The sequence below is a fragment of the Plectropomus leopardus genome, chromosome 16 (genome assembly GCF_026936395.1).
Source record: "Plectropomus leopardus strain MGB_pleo_1.0 chromosome 16, ASM2693639v1, whole genome shotgun sequence".
NCBI lineage: Eukaryota > Metazoa > Chordata > Actinopteri > Perciformes > Serranidae > Plectropomus > Plectropomus leopardus.
In genome coordinates, this window is record NC_142191.1 from 15,372,323 (window position 1) to 15,386,319 (window position 13,997).

At 38.6% G+C, this 13,997-nt stretch overlaps 1 protein-coding gene across 1 annotated transcript; it reads right to left on the reverse strand.

Moving 5' to 3' along the window:
• Nucleotides 1-2,665: 2,665 nt before the first annotated feature.
• Nucleotides 2,666-13,723, reverse strand: nr2e1 (nuclear receptor subfamily 2, group E, member 1). The gene is made up of 9 exons (XM_042503232.2): nucleotides 12,533-13,723; nucleotides 9,815-9,960; nucleotides 9,067-9,154; nucleotides 7,917-8,152; nucleotides 7,332-7,478; nucleotides 6,308-6,404; nucleotides 6,041-6,190; nucleotides 4,788-4,893; nucleotides 2,666-3,396 (listed from the first exon to the last, which is right to left on the reverse strand). The coding sequence occupies exons 1-9, from the start codon at nucleotides 12,591-12,593 to the stop codon at nucleotides 3,234-3,236; spliced, it is 1,194 nt and encodes a 397-aa protein (XP_042359166.1). The 5' UTR covers nucleotides 12,594-13,723; the 3' UTR covers nucleotides 2,666-3,233.
• Between the last annotated feature and the right edge of the window lie 274 nt (nucleotides 13,724-13,997).

Genomic DNA, 13,997 nt, shown 5'->3' on the forward strand with positions numbered 1-13,997 from the left:
TTCACGCATAAATACACCTGTTGATTTGGACTGTTGACCTGCGTACTCTCCACATTGGATAGTCAGTGAGGTACTGCAAGCTGCCACTATGTAAGTTATGTTTTATCTTCATTACAAAAAATGTTGAGGCAAATTGAGAGAGAGTTTAATAAAGGTTCAGTGTGTAGAATCTAGGGGCATTTGTTGGCAGGAATGATATATAATATTCATAACCCGGGTTTTCACACATTCATTTATTTGTGGCAGCCAGCCCACAATTAAAACATCTGCAGCCATGTGTTGACTTTATATTTTTTCAAGCTCTATTGTTAATTAGGAGCGCTATTGAACTATTTGGTTATTCATTTTACCTCTGGGAGCACAGGGCTTAGTCTTGGCACAGGCAAAGCAGCAGAACACCAGATACAGTGAAAGTGAAATTTAACCATATGTCACAGTGGCTGTTAAAGTTTACTTTCACTCCTTCTACAGCAGCTGCTCCTCTTGTCCATTGATCTGACTTTTTCAACTGTGATTGGATAAAAACATCAATTATTCAACCTGCGACACAAACCCCTCAAACTGCTGCTGAGGAGAAATAGATCTCATGATGAGCGCTGTCTGCGCTGCAAACATGGACCTGCAAAACATCCAAATTTAGAGAGGGCACACAGAATGGTTTCAAAAAATAATAACAACGCACACACAAGTTTAAAAGACGAAAGTTTGCTGAAAATCACATCATTTTTATATTTTCTTTTTCTGTGAAAATGAAATGCAAAATTTACTATTCCCTCTAAAATTGCTTCTCATATCACAATCAAACTGTCTATCAAAATAACTGCAGTGTGATTTTGTTTGCATGTCATGCAACTCTATTAGATGCTAATCCTACATACTAGACCTTTAAAATTGTCCTGAGTTATAATTTAAAGGGAAAACCATATATCCTATAATAAGGGTGCAAAACACATGCTTATGTCATCTGTAAGTAATGTCTGATTTTTGGATTAATTCAGGATTTGATAACAAGTCAGACTTGATTTGATAACAAGTCAGACTTGATAACAAGTCTGACATTATACTTTAAGTTAATGCTTAATGGAAGAGAAATAGATGATTGTTTAGGTTATTTGCTGCCAAAATACATTGAATCTAGTTACATAGAAAATGGCATTTCAGATCTGATAAGCCGCTCTGAAAAACAAAGTTTAGTATTTCGTCATACTCATACTGTTCGTGAATGTACACAGGGATAGAATTTTTTTGTTTGTTTGTTTGTTTGTTTGTTTGTTTGTTTGTTTTTGTCCACCTTTCACTGTGGTCGTTGGATCCCAGAATCTGCCAGCCAGTCAAAAGAGTACCATTACTTTATTGACTGCTGTGTTAAGCAAATCTAGCAACCACTCATATTTTACCTACTTTCGGCTGGTGGCTGGTGCTACTTTCCAACCTTAAATTGCCATTAACTTATCATTTGCAAATAAGCATCATGACAAGGCTTCATTTAAAGGGGCACATGTCATCACAGTGACTTGTTAAGGTATGCTCTGCAGGATTATCAGTTACAGTTTATCACGCTCACCAGTGAAAGTAAAAGCCAATCCCTGATTCATTCTCATTTAGGGTGTTGCCTCGCTATGTTTTCATTTTTTTCTGCGCTGTGTCTCTTGGATGCCTGCTGTTTATGGTCTGGCACCTGTTTGCTATCTTTTTATTAAGGCATGACCTCACCTGAGTACTCTGAAGATTGACGCCCATAAAAATCACATGAACTCACAGTCAGAATCATTTCTTAACGGTGAGCAACAGGAATAAATGATCCTGCATAAAATGATTAGTCTTCAATTACACGGTCACAAGTTTCTGTAAATTTGTAACTGATTTTTCCCAAATATAGTAAAAGGCCTTAAATCTTTGATGCCATTTGGAGCCAAAACAATGGTTAAGGGAAGGACATTTTTCAGAAAACTATATTTATAGTAATAATCATATATTTAAGATTATTATATTACAAATAAATAGTAGTAAGGTATATTTTTTAAATTTCAGCACCTTTTCTTTGCTTATTTCTAGGGATTTTTTGGGGGGTGGAGGTCTGGCCTTCTTATTTGTCATCCCCTTCTCCCCATGTTGAAGAATTCAAACCAATTTGCTCAGGTGTCAAAGGGTTAATGTGAGTTTACAGGAAAATGTGCTGACGTGTAGTTAATAATTACATATGCATGTGTTTTGGACCCTTATAAAATAAAACTGGGAAATCTTTTGATATTGTGTATACAACTGGATTAGATCTGATAGGTGCATCCCCATTATTTGCAATATCTGTATAAAGTTTCAGCTGGTAGTTTTGTATCTTCATTGTTCGAACGCAGTTTCATTCAGTGTCTTTTATTCTCTCGGTTACAACTCTAAATAGTCATAACTCCAAATATTTACAATAGAATAAAAACATCATAGGCCACAAAAAAAACATTTCCAAGTGCTGAATATTATTTTATCCAGTGTTAGTGCCTAACTTCACAAAAGTCGACCTAAAACAGCCTCAAACAGGACACACCAACACAAACGGGACAGTAACCACTTAAATACAAACACCATCCTCAGATGAATGTACAGTTCAGGAGGCAATGCAAGCATGTCCTTTAAAAAAGTCTTTTACACCCCCACCCCCACCCCCCCCCAAATCTCCACTGAATTCTTCTTCTTTGCCCCGTGCGTTTGGTTTCAGCACCGGATCGAGGGACAGCGATTCACATTCCCCATTACGCATGCGTCATTTTTTTCTTCTTTTTTTTCTTTTTTTGGTTTCCTCCATTGGGATTGATCACAGCAATAAAAGAGTGAATTGGTCGTCAAGCTCATTGGTCTCACAGACACTTGAAAAACTTCTAAATATATAACATTTCTTTGTCAGACATACTTGGCACGTGCTCTCCAGAGTCTGTAGGCGATATTTGAACACTATGGGTTTCCTGTGCCCACACCAGAGACTGCAGGTTTTCTCACAGGTAATTCTATGATGAAAGTTACAAGCTAATCCTTAACTAGAGGGACTGTTAACAGGCTACTCGGTGAACTCCGGCTGTGTTGCAGTCTGTGTTTCGAAAGAGCCTATAGGCCTAAACAGGCTATTTTAAGAGATTTTGTGCTCAGCGAAAATTCAACCCACGCTTACACCTATTTGACATTCTCTTGACTGCTGGGTGGGTCTCTCGGCCTTCAGCTCAAGTCTTTTTCCAGATGGTGAGAATTCATATATCGCTGGACTTGTACATGTCGGAGAGGAGCCTGGTGATGGGCACGTTGCCGATGGTCTTCTTGAAGAACACCTCCTCGATGGTGGAAGGACCCACTGAGCGCAGCGCCGGCAGGAGCAAGAGCAGTTTCCCGAAGCGACACGGCTGAGTGGGGTACCTGAAACACAACACTGGGGTCAAACACATCCCTTCTCTCTGTCTCTCTCTCACTCAATTATTTTTTTTCAATTAAATAAGCTTTTTTGGGGAGACATTTGACATGCCAAAGCACATGTGTAAGTAAGTTACAGGGAATATAATTAGCAGGTCACATGAAAATACAGTACTGTGCAAAAATTCTAAGGCCACCATTGATTCGCTGTTTTAGCATAGTGGCTTTTTCAGACTCAAGTCAATATTTAGTGTGAAACATGGAATCATACAATCATAACAAAAGGTGGCTCAAACAATAAATATTAAGCTTTGGACATGTCTTGAATGCAACCTGGTATAGACATATATAAATATATTACATAATATATAATTATTGTTTGTCTAAGGTCATCAAAGAAACAATAATATATTAATACAAATTCAAAGAATCTGGTGCAAAATAAATGAATAAATAAATAAAACCTAAAACCCAGAAAGTAGGGTGAGTAAGTAAGTAAAATAAGTTAAAAGGCTGAGTGTGAGCTGTCAGGAGATGAACTCCAGCTGTTATGTGTTGTTAGGTTGTTGTTTTTTTACCTATGGTGTGACACGCACTGACAAATCTTGTTGCTTTTTCGAGATGGCAAGAAATCATAAATCACATCATATCTCCCATATTTATCTCTCTCTCTGGTTCTGTGCGCACAGTTTGACAGCAGTGTGTCCAATTAAGGCACACCTGTGATTCAAATAGCTGCTAATTAAAAATGAGGTTCAGCTGTGACACCTGTGCACAATTACAACATACTGCACTGGCTTATTGCCTCATTAACTTTATAATGAATCTGCCTGCTAATAGTTACCTGCACAACACTGTTTCACACACCATGAAATGTGTAAAGTTGATCTTACTTAAATAATCTTGGAAACTGATTGCCTTGAAAAAGGAAGGAAGTTAGTCTGATTCAACTTGATCATGACAAAGAGGATTTTGTCAGTGCTTAAGTTTGGAGATCTGCGAGTTCTGTTTTGTTAACATGTTTAAGAAAATATGAATATGATTGACTAGTTTGCAGCCTACAGAATACAGATATATAGCACAGTAAACTCGGTTTACTGAAGTTGCTAAAACGTAGAAAGATTGATTTAATTAAACTTGTCAACAACTTCCCAAAATCAAGAAAATATAACCAAATTTTAAGTAACTTAGCAGTTTTATATATATATAAAGTAAACATAAAAATATAAATTAACACTAATAATTATATTTACTTAAGTTTTTCAAGGCAATAGGTTTTCTAGATGTTTTAAGTCAAATTAACTTGTCAGATTTCACTGTTCAATTGGTGTAACACATGGGTGAGTTTATGGATGTTATCATTGATCGATGTATAGCCTGATTGAGCCGAATGTTACCTGGTGTGTATGTAACTGTTGAGAGTGAGCTGTGCCTCATCTTGTAGTGCAGCGATGGCGCTGGCGTTGCGGAAACTTCTTAATTCAGTGTTGCCATGTGTCGGAACTGTAAGACAGAGGCAGTTTTAATTAGGGGCAGGAAATTGATTTCAGAAGTGAGGGGACACATTTAGTGCGAGCACAAATCCTAAGCAGACCTTTGGTTTTTTAGATACCTCTAATCGAACGAGAACAAAACAGACTATATTTTTCCCTAATTTTGATTTGTCCCCTTCATACAAGGGTGTAGATTTTGGGGGGACGCAGGGGGACACATCCCATTTCAATATTTAGAACATGTGCATTTGTCCTCCCTCTTAATGAAAAATAAAAATAAAATCACCAAAATGCAGGAAATTGACTGTTGGAGGTTCAAAATTTTCATCAAGGATCATCAAACAAAACCATTTCATACACTTAAAAAGTGTTGAAATTAATCAATATATTGACTTGACCTATATGAAAAGGTGGAGATAGTCAAGGTACTTAGTCTCATATAATTTTTCACCTGCTGATCTGATTCGGTTCAAATTTGCACTAATAAAGCCCTGATATCTGCCCTCCACCTCAAAGCAATATGGATGTCAATCTATGTATTCATTAAAAAACTAGAGCCCAGAGGCTTTTATACACAAAATTTCACCAGCAGAAATTCCACAGGCACCTTTTTGAATGAAAGTAACTAGATAACATATGATGGTATGTTGGTACAGTTCAGGCCATCTGATTAAGAATTACAAAACATTGAAGAGGTAGAGGACTTTGACAAAATTAGAAACATTCACCAAGAAATCTCCAAAATGCAGTAATTTAAGTGTTTTCTATTGGAGGGCCCCCAACCCTAAGTTGGTTTAAACATTCATTCTTTATTGCAATATTGTACAACTTACAAAAAAAAAAAAAAAAAAAAAAAACTCTCCAACTTCCATGCCCCTTTTTGTTTGTTTGGTGGGAAAAAAAAAGTGGAAGGGTCAGGGCACATGTCCCCTGTGTTCCCCCTTTTAATTACGCTCCTTGTAATTATTAAATATGGTGGCTTATAACATGAATTCATGAACTGAGACACTAAAATAACTTTGGCTATAATCTCCCGTCCTTCTCCAGATGTAGGTCGAGAGGGCAGAGAAGCTTTGGGGGAACTTAAGTGGAAATAATTTTTTTCCATTTAAAAGACGAGGATACAATAAAAGACCCATCGAGTTGATAGTACTCACCGGCTTTAAATGTCACGATACATTTCAAACAGGCGAACTCTGTCGCATCGAGACGCATCTGTCTGAACCTGGTGACCACCTCTTGAAGTGCTTGAATCTCCGACATGATCTTATTCATCCGCTGAGACTCTGTGTTTTCAGTGTTCATTCCTGCAAATAAGCATGCAGAAAATGTCACTGCAGGATTTCAATATGCAAGCAGTTGCATGCGCAGCCCACGAGGCCCGTTAGTGGCCTTTAAGCTCTCTCGTGCCTTGTTGCACATACCAGAAACAGCCAGGAGAGTGGTGGAGTCCACAGGAATGGCCCACTGCGCGATACCCAGAACAAATAATTCCCTCCAAGCGTCCTCCAGCAGAATCAGCTGCAGAGAGGAATAGTTTCAGTGTTGAACTGTGCACCACAATGGAGCAATGATTTATTGTATTGCATGTCTTTTTCAAATCTCATTAAGTAGTGCAATAACTCGTGCGTAAAACATAATAGACATTGTTTTCTATTTTGCGCGCAGGGCAGTTTGTTTTGGAAAAGTCGTTTAACCTCTTAAACTCTGCTGGACCAATCACTGACTCCTGTGTTTCGACTGAACGCTGCTTAAATATTTTTAAACTCATTTTAAATTCTTTTGGAGATCCCAAACTGGGTATTTCCACCAAAATGTTTATAAAACCTAAAATTTATTGTGAAAACCAGTGGTTTCGGGGGTTAAAACTATCGAAACATTTACTAATTTTACTGTTTTTTGTTTTTTGGTTGTTTTTTTTTTTCAGAACAAACCTACCTGTTTACAATTTTGTAAAAACCAAAGTCAGAACAACAGCTACACATATCGTCTTTTTTTTCAAGTCATTTACTCTCAAAATATTCTTTTAACATAATATTGTTTAAGTAAATAACTTGTTGAGAACGATAGTTTGGCTGTAAACAAGAAGCTGTTGTCACTTTGGTGTTACAAAGTTGTGAACAAGTTGGTTTGTATCAGAAACTGTTAAAATAACACTCCTATAACCTCTGAAACCATTGTTTTTTACAATAACATTTTATCAAATATTTTTGTGGAGACACAGTTCCCCAGGTCCCCTGAAGTACAGGATCTCCAACAGAATTTAAAATTAGTTTCAATGGATTTTGAGCAACATAACCAGTGCCATGATTGGCCCAGCAGAATTTAAAAGGTTATTAAACTGAAATTAAAAAGAACAAAATATCTTACTATAGACTAAGGGTATTTTGACTTCTGGCAGTTTTTCAAAGGGCCCTGCAGGATAATATTTATGATAACAAAGCGTACCTGGTCAGACAGTGGGAGGGTGGAGAATGCGGGGACACTCTTCGCCCACTTGATGCTCATGAAAAGGAGGCGCGCGGCCGACTCGCACACAGACTCTGTCGCCACCTCGTAGAGGTACATGGGGGTGCCGCTGACTTCATGGGGATACTGGAGCGAGTGAAAAGAGTCATTATCGTGCGTCAGTTTGTGTTGTAATGAAACACGGTTCACAGAGTGGTGAAGGTCAAATTCCAAGCCCCAGCACCTGGTTTATAATTATTAGTGTTGCTTGTGGTGGATTTACAGTGAGAAATCTAATAGGCGGATTTGTGGCTCTTAACAGGCTGCTAAATCGGGACAAGAATTTCAACTTCTAACCCTTACGGAGAGAAACTGTAATCCTATAATAACATTTGGGAAGGCTATAATACAAATATCCACGGAATATCGTCAACTATTAAAGGAAATGTAGATTTTAAAATGACATTAAATGCTCTGATGTCAAACCTCTAAACAAACATTAATTCATATTTAATAGGAGGTAGACTTGTATATAGCTGCTAAAATCTGGGAGATAAAAACTAATAATTCTTTGCCCAAGTTTACCTTGGGAGTGGGCTGTGCCAGCCCCACAATGGCCTGTCTCTCCGGTGTGGTGGCCACTGCGCTCATCTCCAGGTTGTGGGGCTCCAGTTGCGTGACCGTGGTGAAGAAGGGAGGGCCGGGCAGAGAGGATCCCGGGAAATGGGTCGACGATCCGTTCACCTCTTTGTGCCCCCGGAAATATAGGGCGACCTGTTTGCGGATGGTGGATGTCCGGGGCCCCCTCTCGTGCTGGACGGCTGTGAAACGGGACGGCGGGGGGAAAACAGTGAAGGAATGATCTCTGCATCTATCTATCTAATTTATAAACTAAACTATAACCGTTCCTAAGATAAAGGAGTCTCTATGCGAATTTTGTTTGTTAAAAAAATGCCTATGAGCTTCATTCTGTTAATGCTCCCCATAAACACTAAAAATATCTAATAAGTTAGTTTTACTCAATCAATCAAAGAAACCGATTGCCTTGAAAAATGCAAGTATATGTAACTCACTAGTATTAATTTATGTTTACTGTAATGTTAAGTTAACTTAACTTATATTTACTTATTTGCTTAATTTTGTAAAGTCATTGAAACTGAAAAATTACAAGTTTAATTAAATCAATCTTTCCAAGTTTCCCAACTTCAGTAAACCAAGTTTAATTCTGTATTCTGCTGGTTGCAAACCAGTCAGTCATATTTATATTTTCCTAAATATGTTAAAACAGAACTCATAGATCTCCACTTCATTGGCAAAATCATCTGTCACGATCAAGTTAAGTCAGACTTACTTGCCAGCACTCAGAAAGAACATGGTAATTTAGCTTGTCGTTTTTAAGCTGCAACAATTAAAAAAATAAATAAATTTGTTAAATTTTGAGTAGACTTAATAAGATATAAATTAAACATAAATCAAGATGAATAGTTGCATATACTTTACTTTCTCAAGGCCATGGGTTTCCAAGGTTATATAAAGTAAGCTCAACTTGTCAGATTTTACAGCGCATCATCCCCTTTAAAACAAGCAAATAGCAAGTAATTATCAACCTGTTACTTCTTTTCAGCCTTCATTAACAGATTTACAGGCTTCCCCATCCAAATTGCCCACCTACAACCCAAACGCCACTGTATGGCGTGTCTGTGGCCGAAGTGATAATTTAATTAAACCCATTTACCGTCTTTATTCATGTTCACTTCCAGACACTTTTTCAAACGGCACGCTCGGCACTGGTTTCTGTGAGTTTTGTCTACGGGACAGCCACCCTGTGCACAGAGAGAGAAACACACAAGATACAGCCTTCAGTTGAATTCCCTCATCTTGCTATTATCTTCCTGGGAGGCCTCTCTCCAGGTGAAAGATCGTGCTATTATCGTGTCGTTATCGACCTGCTCCCCTGCGGCTCCAGCGCGGCCTCATCCCGGAGGATAAGTACTCCATCCCGCCCTCTGCTGCCTAAATCCTCGCCTTCGAGTCATCACATTAGATTGGATTACACCTGGTATATTATAGCAGCGCGCTGTTTAACCCAATACTTGATGGTCTCAGGCATGACACAATTATGCTCATCAAGAGAGACTTAACACAGCGCCAGAACTTGGGGAAATAGAATCTGCGCGTAAAATGCGCATTCCGTGCGTAAAGCCTGTAATGGTTATCAGGGGTGTTGTGTCACTTAAATCACGAGAGGACAAATCTCTCTTTGCATATTTGCAGTTACTATTACTCACAAATTATTAGTGCGTGTACATGATAGAATATTAGGCGCAAATTGCTTGATTATTCCCAAAAATGATGCAAAAAAAAAAAAAAAACACTATCAAAAGTCTGTTAACTGAGATTGAAACTTTGCGACAAGTCTGTAAAAAAAAGATTAAATGAGACTTGATTATTAGGATATATAAGAAGTAATGAAGAGGCCTCACCTGAGAGCCAGATTTACACACGTAGGTTCTATTTCTGCGGATGCTTCTCTTGAAGAATCCCGAGCAGCCGTCACAGGCGTAAACACCGTAATGTTTCCCCGAACTGCGGTCGCCACACACTTTACATGGGATGTCCAGGATCCGACCTGAAAAAAATGTCATGGTACATTGTGACTATCGCTGGTGGTATATGTGGGACATCTGGATAAATTGCGTTTTCCAAATTTGACATAAAACGTGAGAAAACCGTTGCTTGACTGAGTTTTGCAGGTTAGTTGTGTAATTCAGTGAAGTTGCTCACGTTGGCACCGTGAGCATACAGTAAATGCCAAAAATTAAGTTAAGTCGTCAAGTCGTGGCACTGTGGAGCTATGGACAAATCGTCCTACAAATTACTTGTTTTTGTCCGACAACCCCACAAAACACACACACACACACACACACACACACACACACACACACACACACAGACACACACACACACTGGACAGTGCCCTGCACCTCGTCCGAGCATGGGAATTCGCGGCGCACATTTCAAGAATAAAGTCCGGTGGGAAGCGTCATATCTGAGCTCTCTAAGACAATGGCCCGAGGGCGCACAATGGAGACATTAGGGGAAAGTGTTAACTTAATGATTTTCCCCCATTGAACCTCGTCTGACTGCCTGGATCTCGACAAGCTGCCAACTCCCCTTCATAATGGGACTCGACAGCTGCTTTATCCCGCAGGTCTATAGGCCCCAGGATTAGGGAGTGACACTGCACCATGAGAATAATGCGCACCAACTCGTTTCACCAACTCAAATGAAGTGTATGTAAATCGACCCCGGTGTAGATGAAAAAATGTGATTTTTTTGTGTGAAGATTTTGTATTCAAATGTATGAAAAAGAAGTATATTTGTATGCATATGAGGCAGTCTTTTTTTTTATTCTGGAGGGAAAGCCGTCTATGTAATTACACTGACGTTTTGCCACCTGCTCATTGATTCACCAGTGACCCGTCAAAAAGGGTAGCATGGGAATAACGACTGAGCAGCAAAAACAATGACTTCAGGACGAGAGTTATAGGGCTTCAATTGGCAGATTATTAAGAATCAGAAGGCCATGTAGGCTATTTAACTGCTGGCCACAGCCGTGTAATTGCCATAGGATGGAGAGAACCGACTTTTTTATGTGGCGTTTACGTCTGGAAAGAGTTGGCCTGTTGAGTGTCATCTCGTGAGTAATTAAAAAAAAATCAACCTGCTGGATAATAGAGATCCACATTTGCAGTGGCCAGGCAGAATATTTAAAAATAACAATAAAACAATTGATAACACTCACTGCAGTACTTATTACTTATTAATAGATATGTACTAAACCAAAGCTAAACAAAACAAGTTCATTTCCGCACTCCCGAAATAAACCATTTAAACCTACCAAAGTTGATGAACGAAAAAGAAAAAAATCCACAAAATAAGCTCAAAGAAATCTAAAACTGTAGATTGCTGAGAGTCAATTAAATAAAATGACGCACAATTTTGTTGTGAAGGGGGGAAATGTATTTAACTTCCCGCTGTGGGGGTCCAATTCGTCTCCATTGTCTGCAGTAATTGCTTGAAGATATATGGCATATTCTATTAACGTAATCACCATCAAGGCGATAAAAAGAACTGGAAATTAAGTTTTACTGAGTCAAGGAAATGTTTCTCTTGACCACCCATAATGTGAACTCGGGTGACTGTGTAGTTGTGATGTTGTCGTGTTCTTTATTTTATTCTAATTTGAAATTTATTGGTTATTAACAGCAATTTGAATACATTTGAGCACCTGGGGATAAAACAGGAGCAACAGTTTAACGAGAATAATTTATGGTAGACGATACTGAAACAAAACACAGCGAAATATGCAAAGTAAAAAGAAATGTCCCACATTTTAAAACACAATAATTAGCCTGTATTGTAATATAAGTGTAAGTTAATTTGGATTCACTTTGAGGCCTGACAGAGCGATAACTGCAAAGGTTAAGGAAAAAATAAAAATTCGAAACTTTGAATCACAAGAAATCTAAAAAAAAAACAACAAAAATTCCGAGCTATTTATTTAAAACTACCGAATACAGTCATGATCAATTATATGAGAAAATGTTTTTACAGTAGTGCAGAAACGCGCGCACGCACACATAGAAGCAGACAAACGCAGTTAATTAATTTGTACCAAAAAAAAGCACCGCAGTAAGCTAAATAATGTATTACACAAGCCTTAAAATCACATTATTTTATATTAAATATCTCACAAGTTATCGCTTTATTTGTCTTTTATTGAAGTTGCTGTGTAAATGAAACTACAGGCAACAAGTGGCAACAAGTGGGACGCGAGAGGATTATTCGAAGCCCGGATACAGATAATTTATTTACCTTTTAATTAACTTTACAGACAATATATTTATTAATAGACCAAGGACGCTTTAATTACGAGTCATTGACACAATTTTACGCATCCAACTGTTTGTGTGCGCTCGGGAAACGAAACAGCAATACCCTGCGGATCACATTTCTGTAAAACGATGAGGAACGAGCTCATTTAATAGTGAACCCACGATGACATGAGAAATATAGCTGTGCAGCAGCTTTATGTTCATGTTTAACACTCCATGCTGCCATAGTAAGGCCCGTTACAGAGCGCTCGCACACCGGGCTGCTCTGTATTCTCCAGCAGCGTCAGGAAAGAGATCACTTACTTGATTTGACATTCAGAATATCCAGACAGCCACTTGTTGAGCCGGCGGGTTTGCTCATCATGGACACTCGACTTAATAGTAAAGTTGAGACTGAAAAATGTCCTCTTTCTCCTCTTTTTCTCGCTGACAAAAACAAACTCGCTGCACTTTCCTTGAAAGCTTCACCAGCGGCGCTGAGATCGGCAAGTCAATGCCCCGAGTTGCCCAACTTAACAGATCTCCAGTCTACAAGTCCAAATTAAGACACGCGATTATACATCTTATCTTCATTGATTCTTCGCCTCCCTGTGCGTAAAGAGATCCGAACTGCAGCGATCGGTTAACGGCGACAGCAGCCCTCCAGCTCCGGGAGCAACAGCCGGTGCATAAAGTTGGGAAAACGCAGCCTGGAGCGCATCTGACGGTGCCAACCCGGTGTTGAAACAAAAAAAGCCCAAATATTCTTTAAATATATATTCTGACAAGTCAAAGCTTGTTAAAACCAAGACACGATGTGACTTTGTGCTGCGCGTTCCTCAAATAAGCCTTGGTAATATTTATGAGAAGTGTCAGGGGGAGGCTGGAGGGTGGAGATCTCCACTTCCTTCATCCACTTGGCTTTCTACTCCAAACTCCAGCCTGACGTCACTGGCGTGTGAGGGAGTGTGTGTACGTGTGTGAGGCTGATCGTGTGAATGTGTGTGCAAGTGATGTGAAGTGCCTTGCTTATGGATCAAGAAGCATTGCAAACAAAAACACGTGTTGCACGAATGTTTTCCTTAACATTTAGATGTGTTTTAGCTCTGGACTAATTAATTTGGGCTGCATTTCTAACAACAACCAACTAAAAGACCTAATAAGTAATCACAGAATTAAAAAAAATATTACATATTGCAAAAATGCAAAAAATGGAGCTGAATTTAAGATGGTGCTGCAGAAAACTTGCAGTCATTACCACTATAAACAAAATGATGAATGCTGCTTTTGGACCACTAAGAGGTCACTAGTGGTCCAAAGGGGGGTTATGAGGCTAAGACATTAAAGAGTGCAGTGTCATGTCCACTTAAGACACCCAGCAGTCAGAGCAACAGTCAAACATCTGGGGTAGAAATTACACTCATTTTCTTATGGCTGCATTCATAATATACCTGATGTTCTATAAATTATCAAAGAATAGAAAATTAAAGAAGGGTTTAGATTTGTTTAATATTGTATAAATATTGACTATTTTTCCTGTAAGGTGGTTGCTTGTTAGTAAGTATTCTTAATGGTTTATTGAAGTCATTTTGAGCTTCACTGACCACAGTGGTTTTCAGCTCCTGTTTTAACTAAGCTGTTATTTTTGAATTATTATTATTATTTTTTTGCCCATTCAAAGGATTTACCATCAGTTGATTAATGTGGTCAGTCTATTTGTTTATGTATTTATTTATTACAAAATCAAAGACGTTTACATCATAATCTGGTCGCCTAATTACCCAGAATG

Coding starts and splice junctions, on each gene's coding strand:
- nr2e1 (XM_042503232.2), bottom strand. CDS start 12,593: ATGATGAGCAAACCCGCCGGCTCAACAAGTGGCTGTCTGGATATTCTG. Junction 9,961..12,532: donor TATTCTGAATGTCAAATCAA/GTAAGTGATCTC, acceptor CATTTTTTTCAG/GTCGGATCCTGGACATCCCA. Junction 6,191..6,307: donor CACTCTCCTGGCTGTTTCTG/GTATGTGCAACA, acceptor GCTTATTTGCAG/GAATGAACACTGAAAACACA.